This window comes from Zophobas morio, unplaced genomic scaffold (genome assembly GCF_036711695.1).
Source record: "Zophobas morio isolate AGI-343-1 ecotype UQ-CSIRO unplaced genomic scaffold, CSIRO_AGI_Zmor_V1 ptg000031l, whole genome shotgun sequence".
Lineage (NCBI taxonomy): Eukaryota > Metazoa > Arthropoda > Insecta > Coleoptera > Tenebrionidae > Zophobas > Zophobas morio.
Window position 1 is genome coordinate 10,838,111 of NW_026972136.1, and position 14,053 is coordinate 10,852,163.

The 14,053-nt window shown below is 33.9% G+C and overlaps 1 protein-coding gene across 5 annotated transcripts in view; it reads right to left on the reverse strand.

The window, feature by feature from the left end:
- Positions 1-447: 447 nt before the first annotated feature.
- Positions 448-14,053, reverse strand: part of LOC135139209 (H(+)/Cl(-) exchange transporter 5) — a 36,584-nt gene continuing 22,978 nt past the window's right edge. For all 5 annotated transcript variants that reach the window (XM_064069345.1, XM_064069346.1, XM_064069344.1 and 2 more), the window contains 4 exons: positions 6,973-7,533; positions 1,113-1,276; positions 852-1,065; positions 448-803 (listed from right to left, as the gene is read on the reverse strand). In XM_064069345.1, coding sequence (XP_063925415.1) covers positions 713-803; positions 852-1,065; positions 1,113-1,276; positions 6,973-7,533 — 1,030 coding nt within the window. In that variant the 3' untranslated portion in view covers positions 448-712. The remainder of the gene's footprint in view (positions 804-851; positions 1,066-1,112; positions 1,277-6,972; positions 7,534-14,053) is intronic.

Below are 14,053 nucleotides of genomic sequence, written 5' to 3' on the forward strand. Positions count from 1 at the left end.
GACCTTCAATAATATATAAAATTAACTACAACCAGAAACTGATAACGACTGACATTGAAATGACGAGAATTTACAACGATTGAGAAATTTTTACCGTTAAGAATGAAAAGTATATTGGACTCAACAAGGTTCACCAAGTGAATTCTGGTTACAGTGAACCCAACTATGATTTTTATGCACTCGGACTCGTTTATCAATTTAAATCTGTTAAATGTCAATGAATCGATCTTGCGGACTCGGTGAATCATAAACGTGTTAAATGAGATAAATCAGCACCTAATCGAACATCGTTAGCTTTGAACTGAAGGTCAAGAAACCAAAACATCTTTGAACTTGAGCGCAAAAATGACAACAAGGAAATTAAAAGTTGAAAGTGAGTCACGCAGAGGTGCCTCTTAGACCCTACAACATTTATTCCTGGAAGGTCCTAGGCAATGAAAAGTCAACTACTTACAAAATTTTTATTATATATCTGAGCATTATTGACAACTAATATGATTACTTAAATCTCAAATCGTTCGTAACGAAACAAGGCTGTAAGTTTAATAAAAATTACGGCAGGGAAGACAAGTGGGTATACGTTAAAGTCACGTCACATCAGAAGTAAAAGTTCATAATAAATAATAATTTGACTAACAATACATTACTAATATACACAAGTATTAATAAACCATAATATACACAATAAAATTATTAACATATCCTTTGCTCTTCAATTGAATAGAACTGAATTAGGGTCTTCATTGTCCATTTGTTTTATGTGTCTCAAGACATCTTTTTTCGTGATGACTCCGAGTAAGCGTCTGGAAGGCAAATCGTTACTCTTGTGGACAATTTTTTTGGAGACTTACCCGTTGTGTGTGACTAGAGTCTGCCTCAGCCCCAATTTCCTAAACATATCTACAACAGTCTCCATCGGAGTCTGATCGGTGATGGTAATTGGTGCCATGTCTAAAATTTTCTTCAGTTTTAAAGGTGGTGGTCCTAAAGTTTGTGGTGGGTTTCCACTAGTAAAAAGCACTATCGACTGACCGCAAATCCCGTCAGCCATTCTCTTGGCATTAGCTGGAATTAAGTTGTTAAAACCTTGGATTATCCAGAATTAATCGTACCTATTGCCAAGTTCAAATCCCTTCTAAGCACGAACCCTACTAAATATTGAGATTCCCTGGATACCACCACAGGATATCCATTGTGCTCTGTTTCCTTCAAGAGAGCCTCTATGTCATCCACGGACATTGAATCCTGCGTGATGACGCTCAGAGTCTCGTTTCGTCTGCAATTAGCAACGTCAAGTTCAGTGACTTTTTGAAATTGTATTTATAGACTTAGGGATTCCGGACTAAAGCAATCTAATTGAACAGATTTGCTACTGGTGAACAGGAAACCCGTCTTAGTTAAAAATAGTTTTAGTAATAAGACTTCGTAGACATCAGAAACCGTTAACATGTTATGAATGTCGTTAAGTATCCATCTATTGAATTAGTACCACTAGTGATGAAGTTTTCGATATGGAGACTTCAACATATCTTCACGTTTTGAGCATTTCTGAGCACGTGGTTTTCAGCGATATTTGATTAGATAACATGAAAAATTCGCATCGGATGATCACTTAAATTGGCGCCGAAGAAGATCTCAGTTACAGGTTTTAATATCTCATTATTATTAAATTTTTGTTTATTTATTAACTCAAAATGAAACGAACGAAAACGAACTAGAGCGTGGAAACAAAGTCTTAGAATTTAGTGATCAACCTTCACATATTTATTTCCACGATATAAAATTTAAATTGAGTTTGGGCTTTCATTTTGTTATTTCTTTTTTATGTGAGCACTAATAAAAGTATTCGTGTTTTCTAAATGCAATTAGTTTTTTTTAAATGCCAATATATCTCCGTCAAAGAGCGATTAGTAATAGCTTTACCGTCTCATAAATATAAATGTTATAAATTCAATGAATAATAAATTATTGTTGTCAGTGTTCATTGAACAGTCTCCTATTTTTGGCCGGCGCTTAATGTTTATAACATAAAGCTACCAATCTGGTTACAAAGTTATGAAATATTATCTTGTGTATCCATTTGTCGTGTCAATGGATAAACTGATAAATTGGCTGTGACTTATGTGGTGTGATTGTAGTTTAATGGTGACAATTTGAACATCACACTATAATAATTGAATTTGTTAACTTGGTCATTTTTAACTGTAAAAACAACCTGACGCATAATGTTGAAAATTTGCCAGCGAAATTGTTGTAACTGTGGAGACAGTGTGACCCCAGCTATTCGTACTTGGCCAAATCGTTCACATAAATACAAAGCTAAATACGAGTTATACAGTATTTTTTTATCAATTTATATTTCAAATCGCTATTTTATCGATGTTTTATCTATTGAGCCACATGTTGTCTAACGAATGGCAACGCTAGATTCGTTGTTACGTGTTGTTCGGAGCGCACTCCTATATCTTATATACATAAAATTTTTGTCAACGAAGTCTTAATGAAAAACCAACAAAATAAAGGAAATAGGCATCCTACGCCCGAGTTAAATATAGACAAAAGACAGACTTGATGTGTTCGGGTGTTTGTCAACGGAAAAAAACTGTATTTGGTCGATTTCCAATTTTGACAGAGACATGGCGCAAGCTAGGCAGTATTTTTATATATATGAAAACAACTCTTTAAAAAAAGCTTACCCTACATTATGCAATCACTTGAGAATAGTATGACGTCATTCTTTTAAGATACGTCACGATTAAATATATTATTCTTCTAAAATCGCTGACATGTTTGAATTTAATTTTATTGATAGTTCTGTCACAAAAGTGATAAAATTTACTCATTGTGTGATCAGAACTGATCATATCACAAAGCAAATATTTTCAGGTTTCGTGGGTGGTATTTTAGACAGGATTTATCTGGCAAAATTTTGGGCTGACGCCAAGGTTTTGAACGGGATGAACAGACAAATTTTGAATAATCTAATAAATAAATCATTTCATCCAAAAGATTTCAGGGCCGTCGGTACTTTCTAAGATAAATTTGCAAATTTATTCGTATAATTTTTTTTTTCAAAACTCTTGATGTCTATGATAAGGGCAGATTGTTGGTGGGGAACAATTACACCCGTAAACCGCATAATTAGCATTGTATTAATTTTTGTTTTTGATACTCTTGGGTTACTGATGGCAATTAAACTTTTGATTTTTTTTTAAATTTGAGCATTCCAAAATCCTGGTATCATTGGTTGTTTTTTTTTTTTTTTTTTTTTAAGAATAGTGAAGGCACTTGAGGTTCCTGGTGTTTTGGTTTGCCTTGAAAAAATTTGAAAGATTTTTAAAAAATTTCAAACCATCTTGGGATCCTTCACTGTTCTTTTTTTGAGAATTTGAAAGAAGCTAGGAAACCTCTACTGTGCTTTTTTTTAGAATTTGTAAGAATTTTGGGTGTTCTTAGTACTTTTTTCAAGAATTTGAAGGCATTTTAGGAGCTTCTGACATTTTTTCTTAATGTGAAAGAATACTTAAGCTCCTGGTTCTTTTTTAAAAGGGGAACCTGCAGCGCTTTTTTTTTTGTCGAGAATTTAAAAAGAATTTTGGAATAATCCTTGGGCCCTCCGTTTTTTTTTGGGAGTTTCTATTGTTTGTTTTTTTCAATGAATTTGAAGGAATTCTGGGGTCCCCTATTTTTTTTTTTAGAATTGTAAAGAATCATTGGGGCTACTGGTGCCATATTTCTGAAAGAATTTGAAATGTTCTCTAGTATTTTTTTCAAGTATTTGGAAGAATCTAGGGGACTTTTAAATTTGAGAGAACTTAAATGGCTTTTAGTATTTTTAAAATAATTTGAAGGCTCTTGAAAGCTCCTTATTTTTTTTTTTTAATTTAAAGGAAATTTAGTGACTAGAGAATTCGACATTCCCGAAGGCTGTTTGTTATCTTGTTTTTCAAAAATCTGAAATCATCTTGGGACCCTCTGATCGTTTTTTGAAATAATTTGAATCTCGGGGGCCCTCTGGGTTTTTGTAAAGATTTATGGGGACACTGGTGTCCTATTTTTAAAAGAATTTGAATTGTTTTTGGAGGTGCCTTTTTGCCTTTAAAAAATTTGAAAAAAATTTACTTATAGCGTTTTTTAAAAGAATTTGGGGGTCCTCTAGCATTTTGTTTAAGTTTTTGGAAGAATCTAGGATACCTTTTTTCTTTTTTAAAATTTTAAAGTACTTGGAAGCCATCTGGGAATTTCTGATATTTTTTTAATTTGAAGAAATTTTAAGGCCCCTAGATTCCCGAAAGCTTATTGTTGTCTTGTTTTCCAAAGAATCTGAACTCATCTTGGTGTTTTTTCTTTTTTAAAAAATTTGAAAAAATCTCAGGGACTCCTTGTATTTTTTTTACAAATTTAAAGGTATATTGGGATTTTCTGTTTGTTTCCAAAGAATCTGAGAGAACCCTGGGGTCCCCTGGGCTTTTTAGAATTGTATATAATCTTGGGGGCTATTGGTTTTCTATTTTTGAAAGAATTTGAAATGTTCTTGGAGGTTCTTGACAGTTTGAAGGCACCTTAGGAGCTTCTGTTTTTTTAATATGAAAGAATCTTGAGGTCGTGAGTTTTATTTTTTAAGAATTTAAAGAAGCCGAGGAGCTTTTAATGTTTTTTTTAATTTTGAAAAAAAAAATAGGGGCCCCAAGTATTTTTGCTTTTTTAAGAATTTGAAGGCATCTTGGGAGTTTCTAATGTTTTTTTTAATGAATTTGGAAGAATCCTGGGGTTCCCTGGATTTTAAGAATTGTAAAGAATCGTTGGGGCTATTAGTGTTCTATTTCTGAAAGAATTTGAAAGAATCTTGGGGCTTCTAGTGTCTTTTAAACGAGTTTGAGGCTCTTCTAGTGTATATTTTTTCAAGTATTCGGAAGAATCTAGAGGACCTTTTTTTTTGAAAATTTGAAAGTACTTGGAAGGCATCTGGGAATTTCTGATATTTTTTTAATTTGAAGAAATTTTAAGGCCCCTAGATTCCCGGAAGTTGATTGTTGTCTTGTTTTCCAAAGAATCTGAACTCATCTTGGTGTTTTTTCTTTTTTTAAAAATTTGAAAAAATCTCGGGGACTCCTAGTATTTTTTTTACAAATTTAAAGGCATATTGGGAGTTTATCTTTTTTTCCAAAGAATCTGAGAGAATCCGGGGGTCCCCTGGGCTTTTTAGAATTGTATATAATCTTGGGGGCTACTGGTTTTCTATTTTTGAAAAAATTTGAAATGTTCTTGGAGGTTCTTGACAGTTTGAAAGCACCTCTGGGAGCTTCTGTATTTTCTAATATGAAAGAATCTTGAGGTCGTGGGTTTTATTTTTTAAGAATTTAAAGAAGCCAAGGAGCTTTTGATGTTTTTTTTTAATTTTGAAAAAAAGGGGCCCCTAGTATTTTTGCTTTTTTAAGAATTTGAAGGCATCTTGGGAGTTTCTAATGTTTTTTTTTTTTAATGAATTTGGAAGAATCCTGGGGTTCCCTGGATTTTAAGAATTGTAAAGAATCGTTGGGGCTATTGGTGTTCTATTTCTGAAAGAATTTGAAAGAATCTTAGGGCTTCGAGTGTCTTTTAAACGAATTTGGGGCTCTTCTAGTACATATTTTTTCAAGTATTTGGAAGAATCGAGGGGACCTTTTTTTTTTGAAAATTTCAAAGAACTTTTGAGGGCTCTTTAAAAGTATTTGAAGGTACCTTCACATTAGTAGCTTGTGATATTTCTAGAGAATTTGAAAGATTCCCGGAGGACGTCTGTTGCTTTGTTTTTCAAAGAATCGGAAATCATCTTGGGACCCCGTATTTTTTTTTTCTATTTTTTTTTAAGAATCTCGGGGGAATGTTTTTTTTTTACAAATCTAAAGGCATTTTGGGAGTTTCTATTTTTTCTTTTTTCTTTTTGAATTGTAAAGGATCTTGGGAGCTACTGGTGTTTTATTCTTGAAAAAATTTGAAATGTTTTTGGAGGTTTTTGGTATTTTATTTGCCTTTGAAAAAAAAGTTTCAGAGCATTTTGGGGCTTCTAGTGTTTTCTTGAGAAGTTGCAGATTCCTGAAGGACGTCTGCTGCCTTTTTTTAAGAATTTGAAGGACTTCCAAGGAGGGGGTCAATTATTTTTTAAAGAATTTGGTCTTCTAGGTTTTTTTCAGCATGAAAGAACTCTGGGGGCTCCTAGATATAAATATTTTAATTTGAAGGAATTTAGAATTTATTGTTTTTTTTTTTTTGAGAATGTGAAAACCCTTGGGACTTTTTTTTTAAAGAATTTAAAGGCATCTTGGGCCTTTTTTGAAATTTGTTTTTATCAAAAAATTTGAAAGAATCGTAAGATTTCCTGGTATTTAATATGTGAATTATGAAAAGCTTGAGGAAGTTTTTAAATTCAAAATGTAAAAAATAAGGTAATTTTTTTATAACTACATTTTATGATTACCACTATAATCAAAACTATACTGCCAGCTCTTACAGATATGCATCTGACGTATTCTTTCATAACGTGTAGTGTACACAACTGGACTTTGATTTTGTTTGTGTTTTGCAGTGAATTTTGTTATCGTTCCATTTTACAATAAAAATATATTTTATAACGTTTTGCTTTTTTTCTGTCTCTGCCCAAATAAGTAGCTATGATGTAGTCGTGTGAAGAAGTTATTAGCTGAAATCTCTTAATTAACCTCATAAAATTTGCAGCTGATTTTTTTTTATCTTTAGCTTATACTCTAAGTTATCCATCCCTGACTTAAGTCACATAGCACAAATTCAATAGATAGCTTTCGACAGTCACCCAATAATCTCCCCGACACACATAAGTAGTCTACAATCCCAACAATGTTTACATTCCGATCGCAAAAATCCACCAAGGTCAGGGCAAGCACGCCCGACTTTGATCTTTGGACCAATCCCTCGCGCCGAATTATCAACCGCGACATGTTTATCAACAAAACTTACTTGGGTTGCATAACATCCGCCGCCAAGGACGTATGCTGGAACTCGTCTTTGGAGTCCAGGAAGGGATATCCGTTGAGCGCAATGTGCGCGTCGTAGATGCCCTGTCTGCCCAGCGCGTCCCCCACCCACTTGCTGGCCATGGCGGCCGCCATCAGCGGCACAATGTACCTCACACCCCCGGTGAGTTCGAACATGATCACCACTAAGGACACTGTCATGCGGGTGACGCCCCCGAGCACCGCCGCCGCCCCCACCATCGCGTACAGCCCGGGCGTGATGCAGTCGTCGCCTGTCGAACACTCCCCGCTGAACAGCCAGTTCTTGGAGTAGGTGTAGGCGAGCTGCTCCATCCCGATGCCGACGATGCGGCCGACGATGGCGCCGAGGCAGAGGCTGGGGATGAAGAGGCCGCACGGGACCTTCATGCCGAAGGTGAAGATGGTCATGATCAGCTTGAGGATGAGCGCCAGGATGAGGAGCCATATGGCCTTGTGGACGCCGGGACCGGCGGCGGCGATTTCGATGGCGGAGTTAACGTTGGTGAAGTTGCGGTTGTAGTCGCTGCAAAAGAATCAAAGATTCAAGTCGCCATCATTCTACCATTTAAAAAAAAACTGGGTTTCTTTTAAAATTAATTTATTCTTAATAGTCGATTTAATGTTTTTTCGGCGTATCATAGCTCCTAGAATAAGGGAAAGTAAATCCCCGCTTTAAGTGAAATTTACTTAATAAAGTCAAATGGTCCCAATTTTAATAGGCAACTTCGATTTTTTTACACCTGAATGCACAAATTTAAATTAATAAATTACAAGTCCAGAAACATATAATTTTACACTTTTTAAACAGAATTTACTTGATAAAATTGTGGGATGACGTCATTCCACTTTTGATGGGGATTAGACAAATTTTGGTTGATGTTTTTTTTTTAATATAACCCCTTTACGCCAAAATCAAGATATCTGTGAACTGCTACACTGTAGGTAAAGAAGCAAACTATGCGTATATTTCAAGTGACTTTTTCTTAGTAAAACATTGAAGACGTCATTGACATTTTACCAAAGCCATATTAATTTTGAATTAGAATGGATCGCTTCATTCATGTTTTGTTGTTTGTTACCTTTAGAAGCAATTCTACGAACTATGAAAATGACAAATCACAAATTGATACTTATATTTTGCATATTTTAAATAGAACATATCTAGCAATTCTGAGATGACGTCATAAAATTTTTTGGAGGATGAACAGACGAATTTTGTTTAACGATTTATCATGTTTACGGTAATTTTGAATTTTTTTTTCAAGAAATCTGGATCTCGAAAGTCAAAAATCAAGGCGAATTCATAAACTACAAGGATAGGAGTACGTTACTATTTGCAAATAAGTTTACAAAACTATTGGCTGCAATAACTAAAAATATTAAATACATATAAATTATTTGAGAAAATTATATTTTAGGAAACTGTTTCTGTTGCATAAATAATGTAAAAAGAAATTGTTTACGAATAAATTTTCTATACACTGCAAAAAATACGGCCAATATAATTGTACACTTTATTTTGACCGTGTCCTAACTTAACTGATGGAGTAATAAAAAACAGGATCGAAGGCAGCTATGGAGTTTTTTTAAAGATTTGTTCATTTCTGAAGCATGATCCCAGGAACAACAGAAACAATAAACTTTTTGGCTACCTATCAACTTGACTTATTATCACAGATAATTATATCGAGAGGACAATAAATAAATAATAGTTTAAAAAACTAAAAAAACACGCTTTTATTGCTAATCGAACTAAAAACTAGAAAATAATTTTTAATGACAGAGTTTAATATTACAGTAGTAGAAGATCAAACAATCAATCATAATAAATCACCTCAAATTAAAATTATAATAAAATTTAAGTTATTAACAGAATAATTCAATTCAGAGTAAAAAGCGTGGGGTGCTTGATATTTTAAATATTACAATCATTCTATTGGCAACTATCTATGAGAGGATAGTTATGAACCGCAGTAAAATGCACCCCACGCTTTTTACTCTGAATTGAATTATTCTGTTAATAACTTAAATTTTATTATAATTTTAATTTGAGGTGATTTATTATGATTGATTGTTTGATCTTCTACTACTGTAATATTAAACTCTGTCATTAAAAATTATTTTCTAGTTTTTAGTTCGATTAGCAATAAAAGCGTGTTTTTTTAGTTTTTTAAACTATTATTTATTTTTCATTTTTTAGTCTGCGACAAATTCATAAATTGGGGAATTAATTACTTATTTAGATTTTTCTAGAAAGAACCACTCAGTGGTCTCCGTATGATCGATCAACGGGAATTAGTTCGAAATCAATCGCCCTCACGGACCAACGGGACACAATTCATCATTGTGGTTAGTTGTAGGTACCCCCCAAATAGTTAATTTTCCTCCATGTTTGTATTCCTGAATCAAAATTTGTTATCTTTATTTAAGTTGGTGAGAATTCATGATTAGATATGTTTTAATTATAATTAATTCCTTCTTTACCGACTGTAAAACCAAAGCTATGCAGAAATTGTCCTTGAAACAGAAATAATCGGTATAGATCGGTATAATCGACACGGAGAGAGATAACCGTGGTATATACTGACACAATTAAGATGCGATCAGCCATTTTTGCACACGTTTAGTTAATTAAAAGTCCGTTCTTGTTTTTTTCATTTAATATCCGTTATTTGTATTTTAATCAAGACTATAATTACAACGAAGAGTAAACCAGATACTACAGGCATGCGCAGATCGCGCGCTAGCTTTATCTCTTTTACTCCACTACACAGGATCCATAAAAGAATTTATAAATCCTGGCGGTCCTAATAAGGATAATGGGAAACTGTTATCAAATTATTGCATTGTCATCGATCCTTGAGACGTGTGCAAAGTTTCAAGATGATCAGACTTTTAGAAACCGATGAAAATTAAGCTCAAAGATTCCGTTACATGCATAAAAGAATTTATAAATCCTGGCGGTCCTAATAAGGATAATGGGAAACTGTTACCAAATTATTGCATTGTCATCGATCCTTGAGACGTGTGCAAAGTTTCAAGATGATCAGACTTTTAGAAACCGATGAAAATTAAACTCAAAGATTCCGTTACATACATACATACAACCCAAGCTAATAAAAGCGTGATAAAAACACGATCAAAAACAGCCATGGATTTTTTAACGTTTGTCGTTTTTTTTTTTATTTTTCACTAAAACTTCAAATTAACGGCAATCTGACAAAACAAAAATGTATCAAAGACAAACCTTCATAAATCAAAAGCTGCCTCTGATCGTGTTTTTACTGCTTTCGGTAGTAGGTATCAAAATGATAAAGTCACGGGACTCTTAAGATTCTTTCAAATTACTTCAAAAACAAGACAACGGATCTCCGAAAAAACAAAACAAAAGGGGTTCCCGAGGTTCTTTCAAAGTAATTCCAAAAACCAGACACAAGGGGTCCCCGAGATTCTTTTAAGCTACTTCAAAAACAAAACACAAGGAGTCTCTGAGATTCCTTCAAATTATTTCAAAAACAAGACAAAAGGTGTCCCCGAGATTCTTTCAAACTACTTCAAAAACCAGGCACAAGAGGTCCCCGAGATTCATTCAAACTACTTCAAAATTCAGACACAAGAGGTTCCTGACATTCTTTCAAGTTACTTCAAAAACAAAACGAGGAATTCTCGGAGATTCTTTTAAATTACTTCGAAAACAAGACAAGGAATCCCCAAGATTCTTTCACACTACTACAAAAACAAAAGTGGTCCCCGAAATTTTTTCAAACTTCTTCAAATACAAAACAAAAGGGGTCCCCGAGATTCTTTCAAACTACTTCAAGAACCAGACACACGGGATCCCAAGATTTTTTCAGAGTACTTCAAAAACACAACACAAGAGATCGCCGAGATTCTTTCAATCTACTTCAAAAACAAAAGTGGTCCCTGAAATTTTTTCAAACTACTACAAAAACACAGCATAAGGAGTTCCTGAGTTTCTTTTAAACTTCTTCAAAAGGAAAACAAAAAGGTTCTCCGAGATTCTTTCAAACTACTTCAAAAGTCAGGCACAAGAGGTCCCCAAGATTCTTTCAAACTACTTCAAAAATCAGACACAAGAAGTTCCTAAGATTCTTTCAAGCTGCTTCAAGAACCAGACACACGGGGTCTCAAGATTTTTTCTACTTCAAAAACAAAAGCGGTCCCCGAAATTTTTTCAAACTATGTACTTTAAAAACAAAACAAAAAGGGTCCCCGAGATTCTTTCAAACTACTTTAAAAATCGGACACAAGACGTCCCTAAGATTCTTTCAAGCTACTTGAAGAACCTGACACACGGGATCCCAAGATTTTTTCAGACTACTTTAAAAACACAACACAAGAGATCCCCAAGATTCTTTAAAGCTACTTCAAAAATAAAAGCGGTCTCCGAAATTTTTTCAAAATACTTCAAAAACAGGGCGAGGGATCCCTGAAATTCTTTCAAACTTCTTCAAAAACCAAACAAAAAGGGTTCCCGAGATTCTTTTAAACTACTTCAAAAACCAGGCACAAGAGGTCCCCGAGATTCTTTCAAACTACTTCAAAAATCAGACACAAGAGGTCTCTAAGAATCTTTCAAGCTCCTTCAAGAACCAGACACAGGATCCCAAGATTTCTTCACACTTCAAAAACACAACATAAGGGGTTCCTGAGATTTTCAAATTACTTCAAAAACAACTACTTCAAATATCAAACACAAGAGGTCCCTGAGAATCTTTCAAGTTACTTCAAAAACAAAACAAAAATAGTCCTTGAAATTCTCTCAAACTATTTCAAAAATAACACACAAAGGGTCCCCTAGATTTTTTCAAATTACTTCAAAAACAAGACAAGGAATCCCCAAGACTCTTTCAAAAAACAGACACAACAGGTCCACGAGATTCTTTTAAGCTACTTCAAAGATAAAACAGAAGGAATCTCTGAGATTTCTTCAAATTATTTCAAAAACAAGACAAGGTTTCTCAAGATTCTTTTAAATTACTTCAAAAACATAACAAAAGGGGTCCCCGAGATTCTTTCAAACTACTTCAAAAACCAGGCACAAAGGGTCATTCAAACTACTTCGAGAACCATACACACGGGATCCCAAGATGTTTTCAGATTACTTCAAAAACACAACACAAGAGATCGCCGAGATTATTTCAAGCCAGTTCAAAAACAAAAGTGGTCCCTGAAATTTTTTCAAACCACTTCAAAAACAAAACACAAGGGAGTCCCGAGATTTTCAAATTATGTACTTCAAAAAGAGATTCTTTCAAATTTATTCAAAGACAAAAAAAGGGGTCCCCGAGATTTTTTTAAACTACTTCAAAAACAAAACACAAGAGGTCCCCGAAATTCTTTCAAACTACTTCAAAAATCGGACACAAGACGTCCTAAGATTCTTTCAAACTACTTCAAAAATCAGACACAAGAGGTGTCTAAGATTCTTTCAAGCTACTTCAAGAACCAGACACTGGATCCCAAGATTTTTTCAGACTACTTCAAAAATACAGCACAAAAGATCCCCGAGAATCTTTAAAGCTACTTCAAAAACAAAAGCGGTCCCCGAATTTTTTTCAAATTACTTCAAAAACACAACAAAAGGGTTCCTGATATTTTCAAATTACTTCAAAAACAGGACGAGGGATCCCTCAGATTCTTCCAAACTACTTCAAAAACCAGGCACAAGGGGTCCCCGAGACTCTTTCAAACTACTTCAAAAATCAGACACACGAGGTCCCTGAGATTCTTTCAAGTTACTTCAAAAACAAAACAAAAATAGTCCTTGAAATTCCCTCAAACTATTTCAAAAATAACACACAATGCGTCCCCTATATTTTTTCAAATTACTTCAAAAACAAGACAAGGAATCCCCAAGACTCTTTCAAACTACTTCTAAAAACAGACACAACAGGTCCACGAGATTCTTTTAAGCTACTTCAAAGCAAAACACAAGGAGTCCCTGAGATTCCTTCAAATTATTTCAAAAACAAGACAAGGTTTCTCAAGGTTCTTTTAAATTACTTCAAAAACATAACAAAAGGGGTCTACGAGATTTTTTCAAACTACTTCAAAAACACAACACACGAGATCGCGGAGATTATTTCAAGCTACTTCAAAAACACAAGAGGTTCCCGAGATTTTCAGATTATGTGCTTCAAAAAGAGATTCTTTCCAATTTATTCAAAGACAAAAAAAAGGAGTCCCCGAAATTTTTTTAAACTACTTCAAAAACCAGGCACAATCGGAAATCGCAAATTTTCCAGAGGCCCCAGAACCTCGGTCTTTGAATCCAAATTTTATATACTTTTAATAAGTGAAGTAAAATTTCAGCCTCTAGTGACGTCATCAATTTTTTGGTGGGAACAAATATATGACAATATTGTTACGTACAGGGTAGTATTAATAAAAAAAGTACATCCAGAACTTCGGGGAAAAAAGTAAAAAGTTTTTGATTTAATCGATAACATAAAATTGTTTCATTCATTATTTTTAAAACATCTAGTAACAAAAATTCAAAATAAAAAATGGATACCCTGCTAAACCACAAAAAAATCTTTTCATTGGTTGATTAATAAAGCATCAGATGCATTTGATTGTTATTATTATTTTACACATTTTCAGTTTATATCCAGTGCAGTTCAAAGATAATCTTTCTAATACAATATCCAACAGACGACACACAGAAGGAAACGGGAGACCCACTTTTTCATATTCTAGGAACTATGAAATGCTGAAAATCCATATAATAGGCCTAACCTACCTTCGGGAAATAAAACATTTTTTGAAATAAAAATCACTCCCTATTTTTGCAATTTTATATGGATGTTCCGGGTCATAAAAAATTCATACTTGCATAATTAATGAAATGGTGAACTTTAAAATCGAAGGATTTTTAATTGGCCATAAATTTGAAGTAAACGAATAAATCGACCACCGTCTAAATAAACATATTAAATACTTTACTTAAAAATGCCATGAGTGGTTAGCGGCAATACTGGCTGCAGTTTCGACTGAAATGATAAGAGGTCGTTATAGAA